This window comes from Scatophagus argus, chromosome 17 (assembly GCF_020382885.2).
Source record: "Scatophagus argus isolate fScaArg1 chromosome 17, fScaArg1.pri, whole genome shotgun sequence".
NCBI lineage: Eukaryota > Metazoa > Chordata > Actinopteri > Scatophagidae > Scatophagus > Scatophagus argus.
The window spans coordinates 7,777,775-7,792,752 of NC_058509.1; the positions used below are offsets into that span (position 1 = coordinate 7,777,775).

The window sequence follows — 14,978 nt, forward strand, 5'->3', positions numbered from 1 at the left end:
AATAATAATAATAATAATAATAATAATAATAATAATAATAATAATAATAATAATAATAAAGCTGCAAAGGAATATTGATCTGTAGTGGTACTACATATGATGCAGCTTGATGCATCAGGTTATCACACAGGCATAGAAGGCAAACATCAAATAAACAAACTGTTTATTGAAAACACAGCAAAATGCATATCATTATTATTTTGGGTACCTGATATGGTGGTTCTTATTCCCAAGCAAAACTGCTGAAAGCTTTATCTTGTACAATTATGCAAAATTTTACTGCACTCACCATAGATTTATGACAAAATAAATGTCATTTTCTGAAGTCAGTGAAAACAATTTAAACATACCACTGGAAATGGAGTTCTCTATATGACAAAAATAATTTCATGAATCTGCGACACTGTCAGTTTGGTTAGTGTTGAAGGACGTTGATTAGTGCAGCTGACAAATAGCAGGCAGGACTGAAACTTACACACCACTGAAACAGAAACAGAAAAGAAATGTCAGATTGTGAAGCTGATACTTCTGTTCATGAAATAAAATGTATTATAATAATTATGTCATGTGCATATAACAGTAAAGTAGTAAAATCATCAAAAGCATATATATATATATATATATATATATGTGTGTGTGTGTGTGTGTGTGCATTTTAAATATTTGTATGACTTGGCAAGTAAAATATAAATTTTGTTAATGTAGTGACAATGATGTGTTTACACATGTCTGATATTTTCTGTGTTAAACTGTTTTATGTTATCATCCTCACATTATCGATAACATTTAGTCTGGGGAAAAGGGGACAAGGACTGAGAAAATCAGTGTAGTCTATGTGTTCATAGTTTGAGATTAGATCTTGCCTGAAACCAACATTCGGATTCAGAATTTTTCAAATGCCACACATGGTTTGCAAATTTGAGTAATACTGCCCATTGCTGCTCTTTTTGTGCTATCAGCAGTCATTATTTGAAGGTAATTTATGTGACGTACCACTGGGGGAAATCAGGAGCAAGCCATTGCCCAATGTTCAATGATGCAAAGGCAGTCGGTCCATAAACAGAGGGTTTCCCACACGCTCCACATACTGTATCAGCTACTTTGTCACTGACACTCATGGTGAGTTCGTTAGTTGAACTAAAGGACAACTGAAGGCTGGAAGTGCTGTTAATTCTCACTGTGTTGTCAGAAATCACCACTTCCACATTGTTTTGGGAGTAGGTGGTTTGGCTCATCTCCCTTCCATTTATCTGTGAATACAGATTGAACACTTAGAAACACATAGACATTAATTCATTTTTGAGACCAAACAAAATTCAAGTGATTCCTTCATCCAAACACTTACCCAGACACCATGTTTATTGTTGACTGTGATCACCACTTCATTAAAGAACACATTCACAGATAAAATTGAGTTCACACCAGGAGTGCACGTCTCCAAGGTCACCACCACCCTGAACCAGTCTGATGTCTGAGACTGGTTGCAGTTCTGGATAAATTCATAGGATCCGGGTACTGTTATGGTACCACCTCCACCACTGAATGGAGTGAAGGTCCCATTGGCATCCAAAATGCACTGCTGAATATAGCAGCCCATCACGCCGTTCTTGACTAGGCAGCTCTCATTGGGGTCACATGTCATGTTCTTAGATATAACCACTCCAGATGCCTGGCAGGTGCTAATCCTGTGACAGTCATCACTTATAATTGACTCTCCGATCTGTAAATGAAACAAAATATGTGGTCGGGTTAATGTTGAAAGAGAGCATACCAGTCTTTATGTTATTTTTACCAAGTGTTTTGTTGTTGGGGATATGTGTTTCTGTACATATCATCAAAATTTCTAATCTTGAAGGGAAGCTTTGAAATGCCCCAGTAAGACAACAAGAGCTCTGTGAGGCTGTGCAGCAGCACTTTGAGCTTAATGCTGACATCAGCAGCCTCAAAGTGACAATGCAGACGCTGCAAATGTTTATCATTTAATATTTTCCATGTTCACCAGCTTAGTGAAGCAGCTTATCATGATAACATTTGCTTATTAGCACTAAACACAAAGTACACCTGAAACTGATGGAAATATCATTACTTAAGCAGGTATTTGTACGTAAATCAAAGTATTGGACAAATTAAAATTTTAATCTGATGATGATGATTGATAAAAAATTAAGATAGCGAAGCCAAGGCTTCATCCTATGGAAACAGCTGTATGACATTACATAGAAATTCATCTGATAGCTAACTATTTCAGTTTTAACAGTGACTAAACGACAGACAGATGCCATCCCCGTGCAAGAAAAAAAAAACCCTCAGGTCCCAAACTGCCTGGAAAGTTTCATTTGCACAGATAATTAACAGTAATCTTTGTATGCAGGTAGTACAGCTTGTGCCTTTCAATGAAAGTTATCAGACAGAACACAGAACATTAATAATATATTATCTTCTCACTTTGTAAGTCTGGCCATTCAAATAGCAGCTGCACTGGTCAAAGGGCACGCAGCCGGTTCCATTGTTGTAGTAGTCTTTATCACAAGCACAGCCCTCAACGCAAGTCGTGGTGCATTTGATCGTGTCAAGGAGACCCGGACATGCAGAAGAACAAGGCAGGGTGCAGGTTTCATAGTGACTGCCAGCACTGCAATTAAAAGCTGTGAGCAAATAATAGGACATGGGAGTTATTGGTGTTTTGAGTAAATATCATGTAAAGTTAGAAATGGATATTATATTGTATAATGAATACTGAAAAATGTCTAAACTCACGACAGAAAGAAGGACTTCTCCAGGTCTGAATCTTTGCACCAAAGTCTTGACAGTCTAACATATATGCAGCAATACTGTGACACAGCATGCTTTGATCACCTTTAGCCATGCAAACATCATAAACACAATCTCTGAAGTAGGAGGTGGGATCAATTATATTGTGGCAAGCAGCAAAGGGACCTTCAGGATTGGTGATAATTGTACATTCTTCCTCGAACATAGCCTCTTCAGTAACATTACATTTGGGGCAGAGGTCACCACTGCAGCCATCTTCACAGACCACTCCAGGCACGGGCACTTTCCATGCAGCTCCAAATGTCTGGAAGTCCTTGGTCATGGTTCCATTTGGCAGCTGAAACTCATCTGCTGTGTTGTTGTTAAAATTGCCACACAGACCACAGGTTCTGCCCCTGTAGTTTCCAGGGACAGTGACAGTCACGTGGTAGACCAGATCATACGTGACCCTCAGGCCAAAGTCTGTAATAATGACATCATTTGCCCCTTCCTGGGAAACTTTCACCGCACCGTTGAATAGGCTTTGTGGAAGGTGACGCAGGACCCCATTTATCTACAGAGAAGAATTTAAATTTTATGGTATCAATATTCAGTCTCTTTTAGCTCTGTTATTCCTCTCTACCAACTCCTGAGGTAAACAGTTGGCTTTTTAGTTGCTGAATGCTAACTCTGACTGTCTCTAAATGTCTGCTGTTTGGTGATGAGCAGCAAATGATCACTGGGTTTTTAGAGTTTTTTGCTGCTGAAAACAATGCAAACCTGCTGCAGCTCAAAATTGTACTATAACATCAGTGAGAGTGAAATGAACTCCAAGTTAGCTTCATAAAGCAGAGGGAGATTTGCAGATTCACGTCATAGTTCTTTGTAGGCTCAGCTCTACATTATAGCCACTTTAAACAATGACCACATTAGTGACCTACCCAAACCATTTTAACTTCATTCCTGCGAAGGATCAAAGTGGTTCCGTAAACTTCGACTGCTACAAGTTTGGCCACCGAGACCTGAGGATTGTCCGACAGACGATACCACTTGTCATTCTCAACCACCACAGAGAAGCCAGTGAGCTGTGTGCCGCTCAGGTTGCAGCCTTCAGCTGCCACATAGGTGCAGGTGCCTTGGAAATTATAGGTGCCGTTGTCAAAAGTGTTGTAATGTGGATCTCCGGAGATGGAGCAGAGCCCTTTTCCAATAGGCTGACATGATCGCACATAATTATTCATCTCACACTGCTCATATGGACCACAAGAGGACTGCTCACACTGCACCTGTACAAAAGACATAAACAGCCTGATCACTGCTGAAAATGATATAAGGACTATTTTACGTCTAGGTTCACAATTTTACTTTTACCGGTCAGGATGAACATGAGAACTGGTTGGGGCAAGCAAAACCTGTTTGAGCTTTTCCCTTTAACCCTATTTGATTCAAGCCAGTCAGGTAAATTTGATTGTATGTGCTGAAGGTTTTGAATGATTAAATGTTGATATTTCTGCCACCAGTTCTTCCACTGGGTGGCAAATGGAGGAAAATTGATTTAGCTATAAGTGTTCTGTAATGTAAGGTGATTACACAGTATGTTGTCATGTGTCAACTGCTTGCACTGATGTCCACTTGGCATGTTGGTGTTGTTGTTTTTAATCTGTTTGTAAAACACTTATAATTTATTGCATTATTCCTGTCCTTTATTGCCTGCCTTACCGCTTTTAGCTTTTTATTTTATTACCATTTTTAGCCTTTTATTCTAACCTCAGTTATTTCAGATTTTGAATGCTCACTTTTGTTGTATTCTTACATGTTACAAAAAGTAGTATGAAAATGGAATGAAACTAAAACTATTTGAGTGATGTGACCCTTTTACTTTTATCAAACAGGTTCAGCTTTCTAGTTCACTTGAATGCAACATCATACCAAGTTAAGTAATTAATTATAAGCACACAAAATACATTCCTGTTGCTCCAAACATATCTTGGCAAAATTAACACAGATGACTATTTCATACAGTCCATCCCGATTCTCCTCATCCTTACTGTGCCGTTACAGGTGCATTCCATCTGGCAAAGGGCATCAGGGTAGAAGATCTGTCCATTCAGGTAGTATTTGTCATCAGATATACAGCCACACTGGTCGGCAGGCACACATTCATCTCCACTCAGAAGGTAACCCTCGTCACAAACAAATCCTTCCATGCATGGGCCACCACAGATCGACAGTGCAGAATCTGTCTGACATGATCTGAAGCAGCTGCTGGTACAGAGCTCATATTGGCTGTTTGATGGAACCTGGGCGTCTAGGAACAAGACCAGAAATATGCTTCAAGAAAATCACAAGAGTTGGTCTTGCCTGAATTGATGAGTAGCAGATGTCCTTACCGCAGAACTGAGCTGACCTCCAGGAGTATACTGTGGCACCTTTCAGCTGGCAGGCAGCTGTGTAGGCAGTCAAAGTTTTGCACTGCATGTTCTGCATGCCCTGGTAAAGACAGACATCATACAGGCAGTCATTGAGGAAACCTGCAGGGTCAACTTTGGAGTGGCAGTCACGGAACGGGCCTGCAGGGTCACTGATGAGGCCACAGTAGCTGCTGCTGTTGTAAGTTGCTCTCTGAGTGGTGTTACACCCGGGGCAGGGGCCACTGCAGCCGTCTACGCAGCCAGGGATCGTAGCGACTTTCCAGCTTTGACCAAGCTCCTCAGGGGTGGAAGCTTGTATCCCATCTCTCATCTGCATGTCGTCCTTGGGGTTGAGGTTGTAATTGCCACAAAGACCCTGCATAGCACCCATGTACGTACTGGGAACGATGACAAATGCTACGCTGTTCCAGTCATAATACACCTCCACTCCAAAGTCAGTCTCTATTACAGCAAACCAGCCGCTTCTGTAAAGGTGGAGTTTATTGTTGTCCAGCACCATAGGGAGGATGAAGAGCTCACCATTGATCTTAAAAAGAAAATAGTGAAATAGAAAAGTCATTTTAATGTTATGTTAAATACACATGATTAATATATTTATTCAATTATTTGTCTGACAGAAAATTAAGTGGAACCAATATTGCTACTACTCTCAAATGCCCTGAAGACAGCATCATACGTGAGCACCAATTTTTCTGGTAGTTAGAATTGTTTTTGTTATTTCACAGAGGAGATTTCTATATTTTGGGGTTTTTCTTGTGGACGAGGCTCTGTTAGAAAATGTGATGTTACAGATTTCTATGCACCAATCACCAATCACGTCAGTCAAATTTAGGCTTTAAGAGCTAAACTGTGATTTTTGCTTATTTAGCTATGAATATAGCTAAATAAGCTAAAAAAAATAGCTAAATAAGCTTTGTTTGGCAAAGCAAGTTTTCAGGGCCTTTAAAAATTTTAAGTTATTTTTCTCAAAAATCTCAAAAAATTAATGGGTCCAGCTTCACCAGTGGGGGGATTTGTTGCTTTTCAGTAGTCTAGCATTATTTTAGATTGAAAATAGTTGGACTAAGGGCCGCTGGTTGAACAAAACAAGACATTTAATGTAATCACATTGGACTTTTTGATAGACATCTTTCTTCTCTCTCTTTCTTTGTTCTATGATGTTATAGACTAACCAAGCAATTAGCTAATGGAGAAAATAATTTGCCAAATAACAACTGATTATGCAAACATCAACAATCACTAGTTGTAGCCCCACGAGTATGATGATCTATTACAAAATATCTTACCACAGCAGCGCCAGGGAACTCTTTACTGATGACAATGGTGTTCCCGCTCACATTGACTTCAACCAGCTCGACAGCAGATCCAATCTTCTTATCTTGACCATTATTCTGTAGAACAACACTAAAATGTTCCAGGTTGGTCTGATTAGAAACACCAGCCAACTCATATGCACAAGTGCCCTGGAAGTTGTAGCTCTCTCCGTCAAAGGTCACAAAATGTGGGTCACCAGATACCATACACGTGGCGTAGTTGACATCATAGCAACCTATGAGCCCGTCCACCACTTGGCACAGCTGCCCAGCGGGACAGCTCGTCTGATTGAAAGACAAATTTCCACCCGCAGAGCATGTGTAACGTTCAGTGCAGCTTTCATCGCCCCAGAAAGAAGCTCCGGCTTCCACATAGCGACCCTCGTACACACAGCCACACTGAGCCTTGGGTACGCAGTTGGTACCACTGAGCAAGAAGCCGTCATTGCAGACACACGTCTCCACGCAGGTGGCATTGCATTGTGTGGGAGTGTTTGGGTTTGCACATGTAGCAGGACAGCCACTCACACAGAACTCATAGTGGCTGTTTTCTGGGCACATGGGTATAGCTGTGTGGACAAATATGAGATTTAGATTACACAGTTGTTTAGCTGTAGTACATAAGTAATCAGATCCTAAGTACTACTACCAAAATGTAGTAATGTAAAATACTGTGGTAGGAGTAAATGTCCTGCCATTCGACTAACTGATTAATCAGCTGATCATTTCAGCTGTACTTGCATATCATGTTGTGCAGTTTAATTTATATTTTTAAACTTTGGTTTTCTCACGGCATTCAGTAGAAATCCTCCAGTTATTGGGATCGTTGACCCCAGACCTATGGCAGATGTCAGCAAACCCTTGAAGACTGTCACAAAGATATGTGTTCACAGCTTCGCCCCTGCAGAGGTCAAGCACGCAGTTGCTCTGAAAGATGTTAGCATCAATTTGAGGTTGACAGCCGAGGAGTTCAGCAAAATTTTGTAGAAGGGCACCGCAAAATATTTCTTTTTCTATTTTCTGAACTTCACTGAGAGGGCAGCTTTCACACTGGCCAGCACATTCATCTTGGCAGTAGGCATCGTCTGTGGCACCAGGAACCCTCCAGCTTTCTCCCAGCGCAGCCACACTGCTGGCCACTGAACCACTGGGAGTCGTGAGATCATCTTCGCCTTGGTTGTTGAAGTTGCCACACAGGCCACACACACTGCCAGCAAAACTGCCTGGCACTGTGATGACAACGTACTGGTTCCAGTCGTACTGCACGTTCAGGCCAAAATCTGTCTCAATGACGACAAACAGACCTTCCTGGAAAAGCTTCACTTGGCCGTTGTTCAAGTTGATTGGGAGATTCCATTTTTGGTAGTTCACCTGAAAATTAGTGTATAATTAGTCAAGTTCCATTTATATATATACGCAGTTTATATTAAAATGTAAAGAGAAAAATATTACACCACATGGGAAACATCAAATCTGCTGTTAAGCAGAAGAATATCTCAGAACTTTTATAGATTGTAAAGAAATTCAGTGGGGAGTCAGACCAGTCAAGTCAACCGCCATTAGTTTAAATTATTCAGATTTATTCCATATTTTATTTGTTCAGTTAACTGTTAAATTATATGTAATTAAACTAAAGTTTATTTTCCAGAGTTTATTTTTGCAAGATTTATCAGAAATGAAAAATGCTGAAGTCCTTTATTTATTTATGACCTATAAGTAATCATATTGTGTCTAAAAAAACAAACATTTCTATCAAAGGTCCACAAAGATAATCTCAGTTATTTGGAATAAGCATAAAATATATCATTCCTCCATTTCAGTTACATTTTCTTTAAAATTTTATTTCCCCAAAGCTGTTTCAAAGCAATCTTCACACTGCTAGGAATATAAAATTATAAACCAGAATCTTCTAGAAATGTAAAATGGCAGTATAACACTTAAACAGTATTGACTGACTCACCCGGACGGTACCAAGTTCAGAGCGAACTATGTCAATGTTGATCCCGTACACATTGACAATCACCGTCCCCACCGATGGGACCTGTATGCTGCCCTCGTTCATGTTCTGCGTCTCCACCTCAAAGGCTGGCAGGTTCTCACCCACATGGCAGTTCTTGGCCATGGTGTAGGTGCAGTTACCCATGAAGGTGTAGTAATGGCCATCAAAGGTGTAGTGGAGGTTTCCAATGACCCAACAAGTGCCTAACTCTGGTGTTAAAGTGGCTGGTCCCCCTCTGCAAAATCCTAAACCAAGAATAAACTGAATTAACAATGACTTTAAGGTGACATTTTTTCATCTTAATGATGGCTTTGCATATACATCTGTGACTGGTGTCTGGAGTAAGTTAACTTCTGAAAATTATCAATATGCACATGTATGTTCACAACTATTCATTTAGGCATATCGATTTCTGTGACATTATTAATATTGTATAATATTAAATGTATAAATAACAAACCGAGTATGTCGAGCTGATTGTGTAATATGAAAGAGGTGGATTTCAATAATTTTAAGGCTTCAAAGTTCCTAGAACTAATATCCACAGTCTTGTCATGAATGTATTGTTTCATAGTTTATATTTTCATTGTTTATAACTGACAATTCATATTGAATGCAAGCTGTTTCTCTTTACATTTTGCTGTGATTTATCCCAACTGTAATATCTCACTGAGACTCATGAATGATCATTATTATTATAAGTAAAATTTGATAACTTACCACTCAGCAGAAGAGCTGAATAGACCACAACAAATAACCTCATGTTTGCCACCAGAGAGGCCCTAATAGGAACAACCAATCATAGTTTTTCAAAACTGACATAGTCAAGAAAATCACTTGCTTTTAAACTTTTCGTCTAGATTCTTTTAATCTTTTACCATTATAGATACAAGCCATCTATAAGATAAGAACCATTTAATCATCCATTTTATGTCAAAAATAACAAAATAAACAAAATTAAATGATAAGGGAAAAAAGAATAGACACACATAAACACACTTTTTCCCTGTATAACTCAGTTCTTACCTGAATTGGTCTACAGGCTTTCAGGGGTTCAAGCGCAGGACTTAGGGATGCTTAAATACTTTCTGATCTCCACTAATGGACCAATCAGCTTCGAGGTGGTGACATTTACTAGAGGTGAACAAATGTGGCGTCATGTGGCACAGTTATTATTATATCAGTGAGCCTTTGTTGATGTGTATGGAAAGGAGATGCTAATACAATCAAGTTAAATGTAGCGTAACTGTTACTAGGTCACAAAGTGGTTAATTAATAATAAAAAGAAAAGTAAGTGTAATGGATAAGGACAAAAAATATGGTAAGACTGCAGTGATTATAATACAGATCAACTGAAAAGGACTTGCAGTCCTTTTGTGGCCATTGTTAATCTTAGTTTAAGGTCTTAAAAACATGATTGCCTGCTGGCTTTGTGCCCATCAATTTATCTTTACAGAATTACTGGATTACTTTCATCAAATGTGATTTATTTGTTGACACTATGGCCATGTGGTCACCACCCACAAGAATAACAGACAGGGGTTATTGTTTGAATGTATGATTCTTAAGAATTGCTACAATGCTATTGTGACTACGCTGACAAAGCTCAGGCGGATTTATTTTTTGATGTGTTGTAGGTGTTCTCTCTTATTTGTGAAATGGTTCTGTTTTGTGCCACATAATGAGATAAAGATTTTATCTGAATTTTTTTTTTTTATCTGCAGGAACACAATGCAAAGATATCTTTGTTTGCACACATATAATGTATATTGGCAGCAATTGTTATATGGGCATGAGCAACACTCAGCTATGCAAGCATTTGCTTCATACTTGCAGGTGTTTCTCATACGTTGGTTCCCCGTGAAAACCAGACTCTCAAAATTGTCAGCTTTCACAGAAAAAAATAAGAGAAAAGCTTTCACTTGACAGTGTACTTTCAAAGAATCCAGTAACCAGCAACTTATTTACTTAACAATTAGCTTAACATCTAGGTTTATATGTGGTAATAAAAAAAATAACTGAAAGTGAAACTTTCAACTTTCCAAAGACTGTAGACTGCAACAATCTAATATCAACATGGAAGATGACCACAGCTTTATTAAACAACTAATTTCTTTACTAACCAAACAAGATCCATGCAGCTTACAACTATGAAAAGGAATTCTCTATCCTTGTGTTTTCCCTCTCCAGTAAAACCAGTCTGACTGGTCAAACCAGAGCTGACAAAGTGACACTGTGAAATATGTGTGCAGGGCTGCAAGCTGCAAGTCAAGGTGGGCAGCAATAGCAATCCATGCAAATAAAATTATACTGTAGTATAATATAATACTATAATAAAATGTAGTAGTGGTTTGCAACCTGGAGGCCTCACCAGCTTTCTCAAATCTTATGTTTTTCTTGTGGAAAGCTGGAGAATTTTAATATCAAGGACATATTAAAAAGTGTTACTTAAGCTGCTAATTGCTAACTGTGTTATTCTTCCGTTTGGTACTGAGCAGGTTCTGCTGGAATCAAAAATGATGCATGGAAAACAGTGAGAATGAGCCATTTGACATTTCCACACTGACACATAAGTACGTGTGCTGCTGACAGTCTGATCCTTAAAATCCAGTCCAAGCTCAGCAAAGATAACGCAAGCAATCCAAGTGAACAAGTTAAACCTGTCCTTCGGTGACTCCCATTTTTGAGACCAGCCCTGCTAAGGATTCAGCAACCACAAAAACCAGTGTTATCTGACTGTTCCTAAGAAAACACTGGGATCCATCAAAATATGATGCATGCGTTCATGTAAAAATATCTGTTGTATGATCCTGCTTGATGGAAAAGGGCCTCCAGGAACTCTGCCCAGACTTTACCCAGAATCACTGATTAGTTCCAGGTGTGATTAATTGCTCAAAGGTGCCACCAGCTTCTCTCTGGTACTTACAGGTATTCTCCCGATCACAGTAATTTTTTGTTTTTTTTACATGCAAAGTACAAAGTACACCTTTGTACTGTATCAGTTATTTAAATATTTATGCCACAAAGGGAAGACTATATGACTTCTGACTTAAATGACTCACTCAACCTGTTTGCATGAAAAAGGGAGGAGGCAAAAGTAACGTTGTCGTCAGCACGTCAGCAACAAATCCAATGGTTGCCTGCACCTTGTACCTCGGTGGCTGTTTTTTATCTGGGGAGAATTGGTAAACAGAAGAAATCAGGATCTGAAGTGGACGATACGAATAAGGTAAGAGGACATGTGACTCAGAAAGGAGGAAAGTTTGTGATCACACTGTTCATGATAAGAGCTTATCTGGGCACTCCAGTCATCTGTGCTTCTACAAATACATTTAGTTCTCACCCTTTGCCTCTTTGTTTTTCTCTGTCTGTATTACAGTAACCCAAACAGCATCAATGCAGTTTTCGTGGGCCATTTCCATTTTACCCACCGTAGTGTCTTTGACACTCTTGATAGTGGTTATTCACCGAAAACAAATGCTGACAGTACTGAAAGAGGGAACTGAAAAGGGGATGATTGAGTTTGATGAACTAAATAAAATACATGCAAATAGAGAGTTTTTTAAAGAAACTGTGCAAAACCTGCTGATTGAAAACACAAAAGCGCTGGAAGATCTGGAGACTAGAGTGGCCAAACTCAGTCCAGCGTTGGAGACGAAGAAAAAAGACAAAGAGGCCTGTGAAGCAGAAATGGTAAATCATTTCCCTTTTATCATCCTGCTCTTTCACAGAGGGATATGATGGGCTTTATGGCTGTTTTTCATGTTAGGTAAATGCCAGTGGTGCTAGAGGGAGGAACATTTTCATCATCACAGAACATTAGTACATGAATTATAAAATGCAGAAGGACATGAGGGAGTTCAGGAAAACAAATGTTCACAGCCAGTTCACAGATGCGTTACCCAGATTGGTGCAGTAAAGATTCAAACAATACATCATTATGAATAGTAAGTGCTTTGTGAATACACACTCACATTTACTTGAGTGCTGTACTTGTGCCAATTTTATGCCAGTTTATACTTTCTTACATTTGAGAGGGAAATATTTTACTTCACCACATTTATCTGTTTTTTTTACCATCTAAAATGTCTTCAGTTGGTTGTGATGGTTGTGCTCTGTTGAAATTATGGTGTTCAAGTCTGCAGTCTGGTCTTACAGGTTTGAACTAATTATAAGGTGTAGGTACATTAACATTTCTTCTATGCTACTGCAGAAAACAAAAGCTGTTGATCTGGTCGCCACAAAGGACAAACACAGTAAGATGGAAGGTATAACTCCTAACTGCTTCAGAAATAAATAATGCTCAGCTGCTAGTGTCACCATGTGGTGAAATACAACAATTACTGCTTAGGTCTGACTTGTTTCTTCTCTTTGTCACTAAGCTACCTTAAAAGCAGAAGCTGATGCCTGGCAGAAAGAGATTAGCACCCTGAAAGGACAACTGACAGGGTACAGACCAATATGTGATTATGTGAAGCAAAACCCAGAAGCTCTGTAAGTCACAAATGAAATTTCTTGTCACAAGAAAGCAAGCACTAGCAGAAAGGGCGCATACATAGTGGAGTAATAATCTTCTGATTGTGTGTTTTAGGAAATTATGTGGCACCAAACCAACCAGCTAAGCCTCTCCTGCAGACCAACAAGGAGTAAAATCTCAGAGATCAACGGTCACTACAACTCCACTGTGTTATTTAACATTTGTTCTGTTTTTTTTGTTTGTTTTTGTTTATTTAATATTCTTTGTCATTTCTGTTACCAATGTACAAAATGTCAATGATATATTGTTCAGCTAAAGTGTAAACCATAATATTAACAGTAAGTGGATTTTTATTGAAACTGTTGGTGATGTTCTCAGGCTCTTTATCTGCCAGATTATTTTAACATTTTTGAGTTTTTTAATACTTGCTGGAGGGAATATTTTGCCTTTGTTAGACAAAGTAAAAACTTTGAAGGGAAAGAGAAAAGGTGGCTGGCGACATGATTACGTGGCTGATGTTTGCAGTGCGTGAATCTGGTTTCTTGCTGTGCAACATGCAGATGTATTTCACTCCACACACAGTGTCAAGTTTGTTATTTGTAGTAATTTATGAAGGCAGGTTAGTCTTGTACTGGGATGTATGGCTGGGATTGAGTCACCTGCTGCTGTTTAGCTCGTATGCGGCAAGGATAACATATTTCAGGAGCGTTTCAAGAAAAAGTTGGGGTATTTTGGGAAATAGACTTCTTTGCTGAGAGTTCATTCAAGAGATAAGCAGTTGTTTAGCTTAGCTTAGCACAAACACTCCAAACCGAAGGGGACTACAAGTCTGGCTCTGTACAAAAGCTTTAGGAGTGACCCAGTAATTGTCACAGTATAGTTTCTCAAGTGTGCCTCTGAGGGTGTGAATGTGAACACGACACCCGCCACTACAGGGTGTGCATGGCCTGCAACGGTGAAACGTGATCTCATACAGGTGTTAATACAATGGAGACTGACCTGGTTACAAACAGGAAGATACCAAAAGAGAACACATGTGGGCAGCACTGAGCAGCCAGTTTGTATGTGGGATTTGAGCACAAAAACAATTAAACGTAACTTTGAGTTGCCTGTATCTCAGTTGTGGCTTATATTATGCCTTCTTGCAAATTTGTATCCTTACACGTTGTTTTCTTGCAAATTAAGTTAATACAAGCTACGTATTTAAAAAAAACAAAACAAAAAAACAATAGAATAGACAATATTAAAGCGTTCATCTAACTCCATCAGGGTTTCCCCCCATTTGCTGGAAAGTGTACTCGGTGGATATGAAGATGGTATTGTCAATATTGAAAGGAAAAAAAAGTACTGTCAAACATTTGCTGCTTTACATTTCCGGAAATGTGAGCATTAGCAGCATTTTCTATTTATTGATTTTCATTCATTTATTTTTTTTTAATTTTGATTGGTTGTTGTCAAAACAAGCTATTTGTAGACGTTACCTCTATGCAGACACGCACACAGCTGGTCTAGCTGTTTTGGTTTTGTGCTAGCCTGTAAGCTAAGCCTGCCAGTTGCTTTTAGCTTTCATATTTAGTGGACAAACCTGAGACAAACATCGTATCTATGCTCGTCTAACTCCTGGAAAGAAAGCCGATAGACTAAGTGTGTTCATAAAGTGTGGACTCTTCATTTAAAAATAACTTATTCTTGGGTTGATTCTAATTTGCGAAGCAGACCATAAAATAAGCGATTTTCTAACTCATTTTCTGCATAGTTTCTGCTGTTATTTACAAGTTAAAATCAAAACCTCGCGTAATACTTTAAAATGTGAAAAACTTAAGTTAATAATAGTAATTAAGTTAATAATTTTGGCTTGTTTTTCACAGTGGTGACAAAAGAGTTAATATGCTTGTAGTATTTTGTACAGTAAAAATTCATAAGTCTCTTAAATTTGGAAATGATATAAGCTGTAAAAAAATATATAAAAAAATAAAGCGGTTGGGGTATGTAATGAGAGAATTAAA

The 14,978-nt window shown here is 38.8% G+C and overlaps 1 protein-coding gene across 1 annotated transcript; it reads right to left on the reverse strand.

Moving 5' to 3' along the window:
• Nucleotides 1-85: 85 nt before the first annotated feature.
• Nucleotides 86-9,531, reverse strand: LOC124074785 (IgGFc-binding protein-like). The gene is made up of 13 exons (XM_046418049.1): nucleotides 9,522-9,531; nucleotides 9,216-9,277; nucleotides 8,457-8,740; nucleotides 7,288-7,867; nucleotides 6,470-7,065; nucleotides 5,142-5,709; nucleotides 4,800-5,059; nucleotides 3,693-4,037; nucleotides 2,758-3,325; nucleotides 2,446-2,645; nucleotides 1,346-1,720; nucleotides 994-1,250; nucleotides 86-481 (listed from the first exon to the last, which is right to left on the reverse strand). Exons 2-13 carry the CDS (start codon nucleotides 9,256-9,258, stop codon nucleotides 472-474), a joined length of 4,086 nt encoding a protein of 1,361 aa, XP_046274005.1. The 5' UTR covers nucleotides 9,259-9,277; nucleotides 9,522-9,531; the 3' UTR covers nucleotides 86-471.
• Between the last annotated feature and the right edge of the window lie 5,447 nt (nucleotides 9,532-14,978).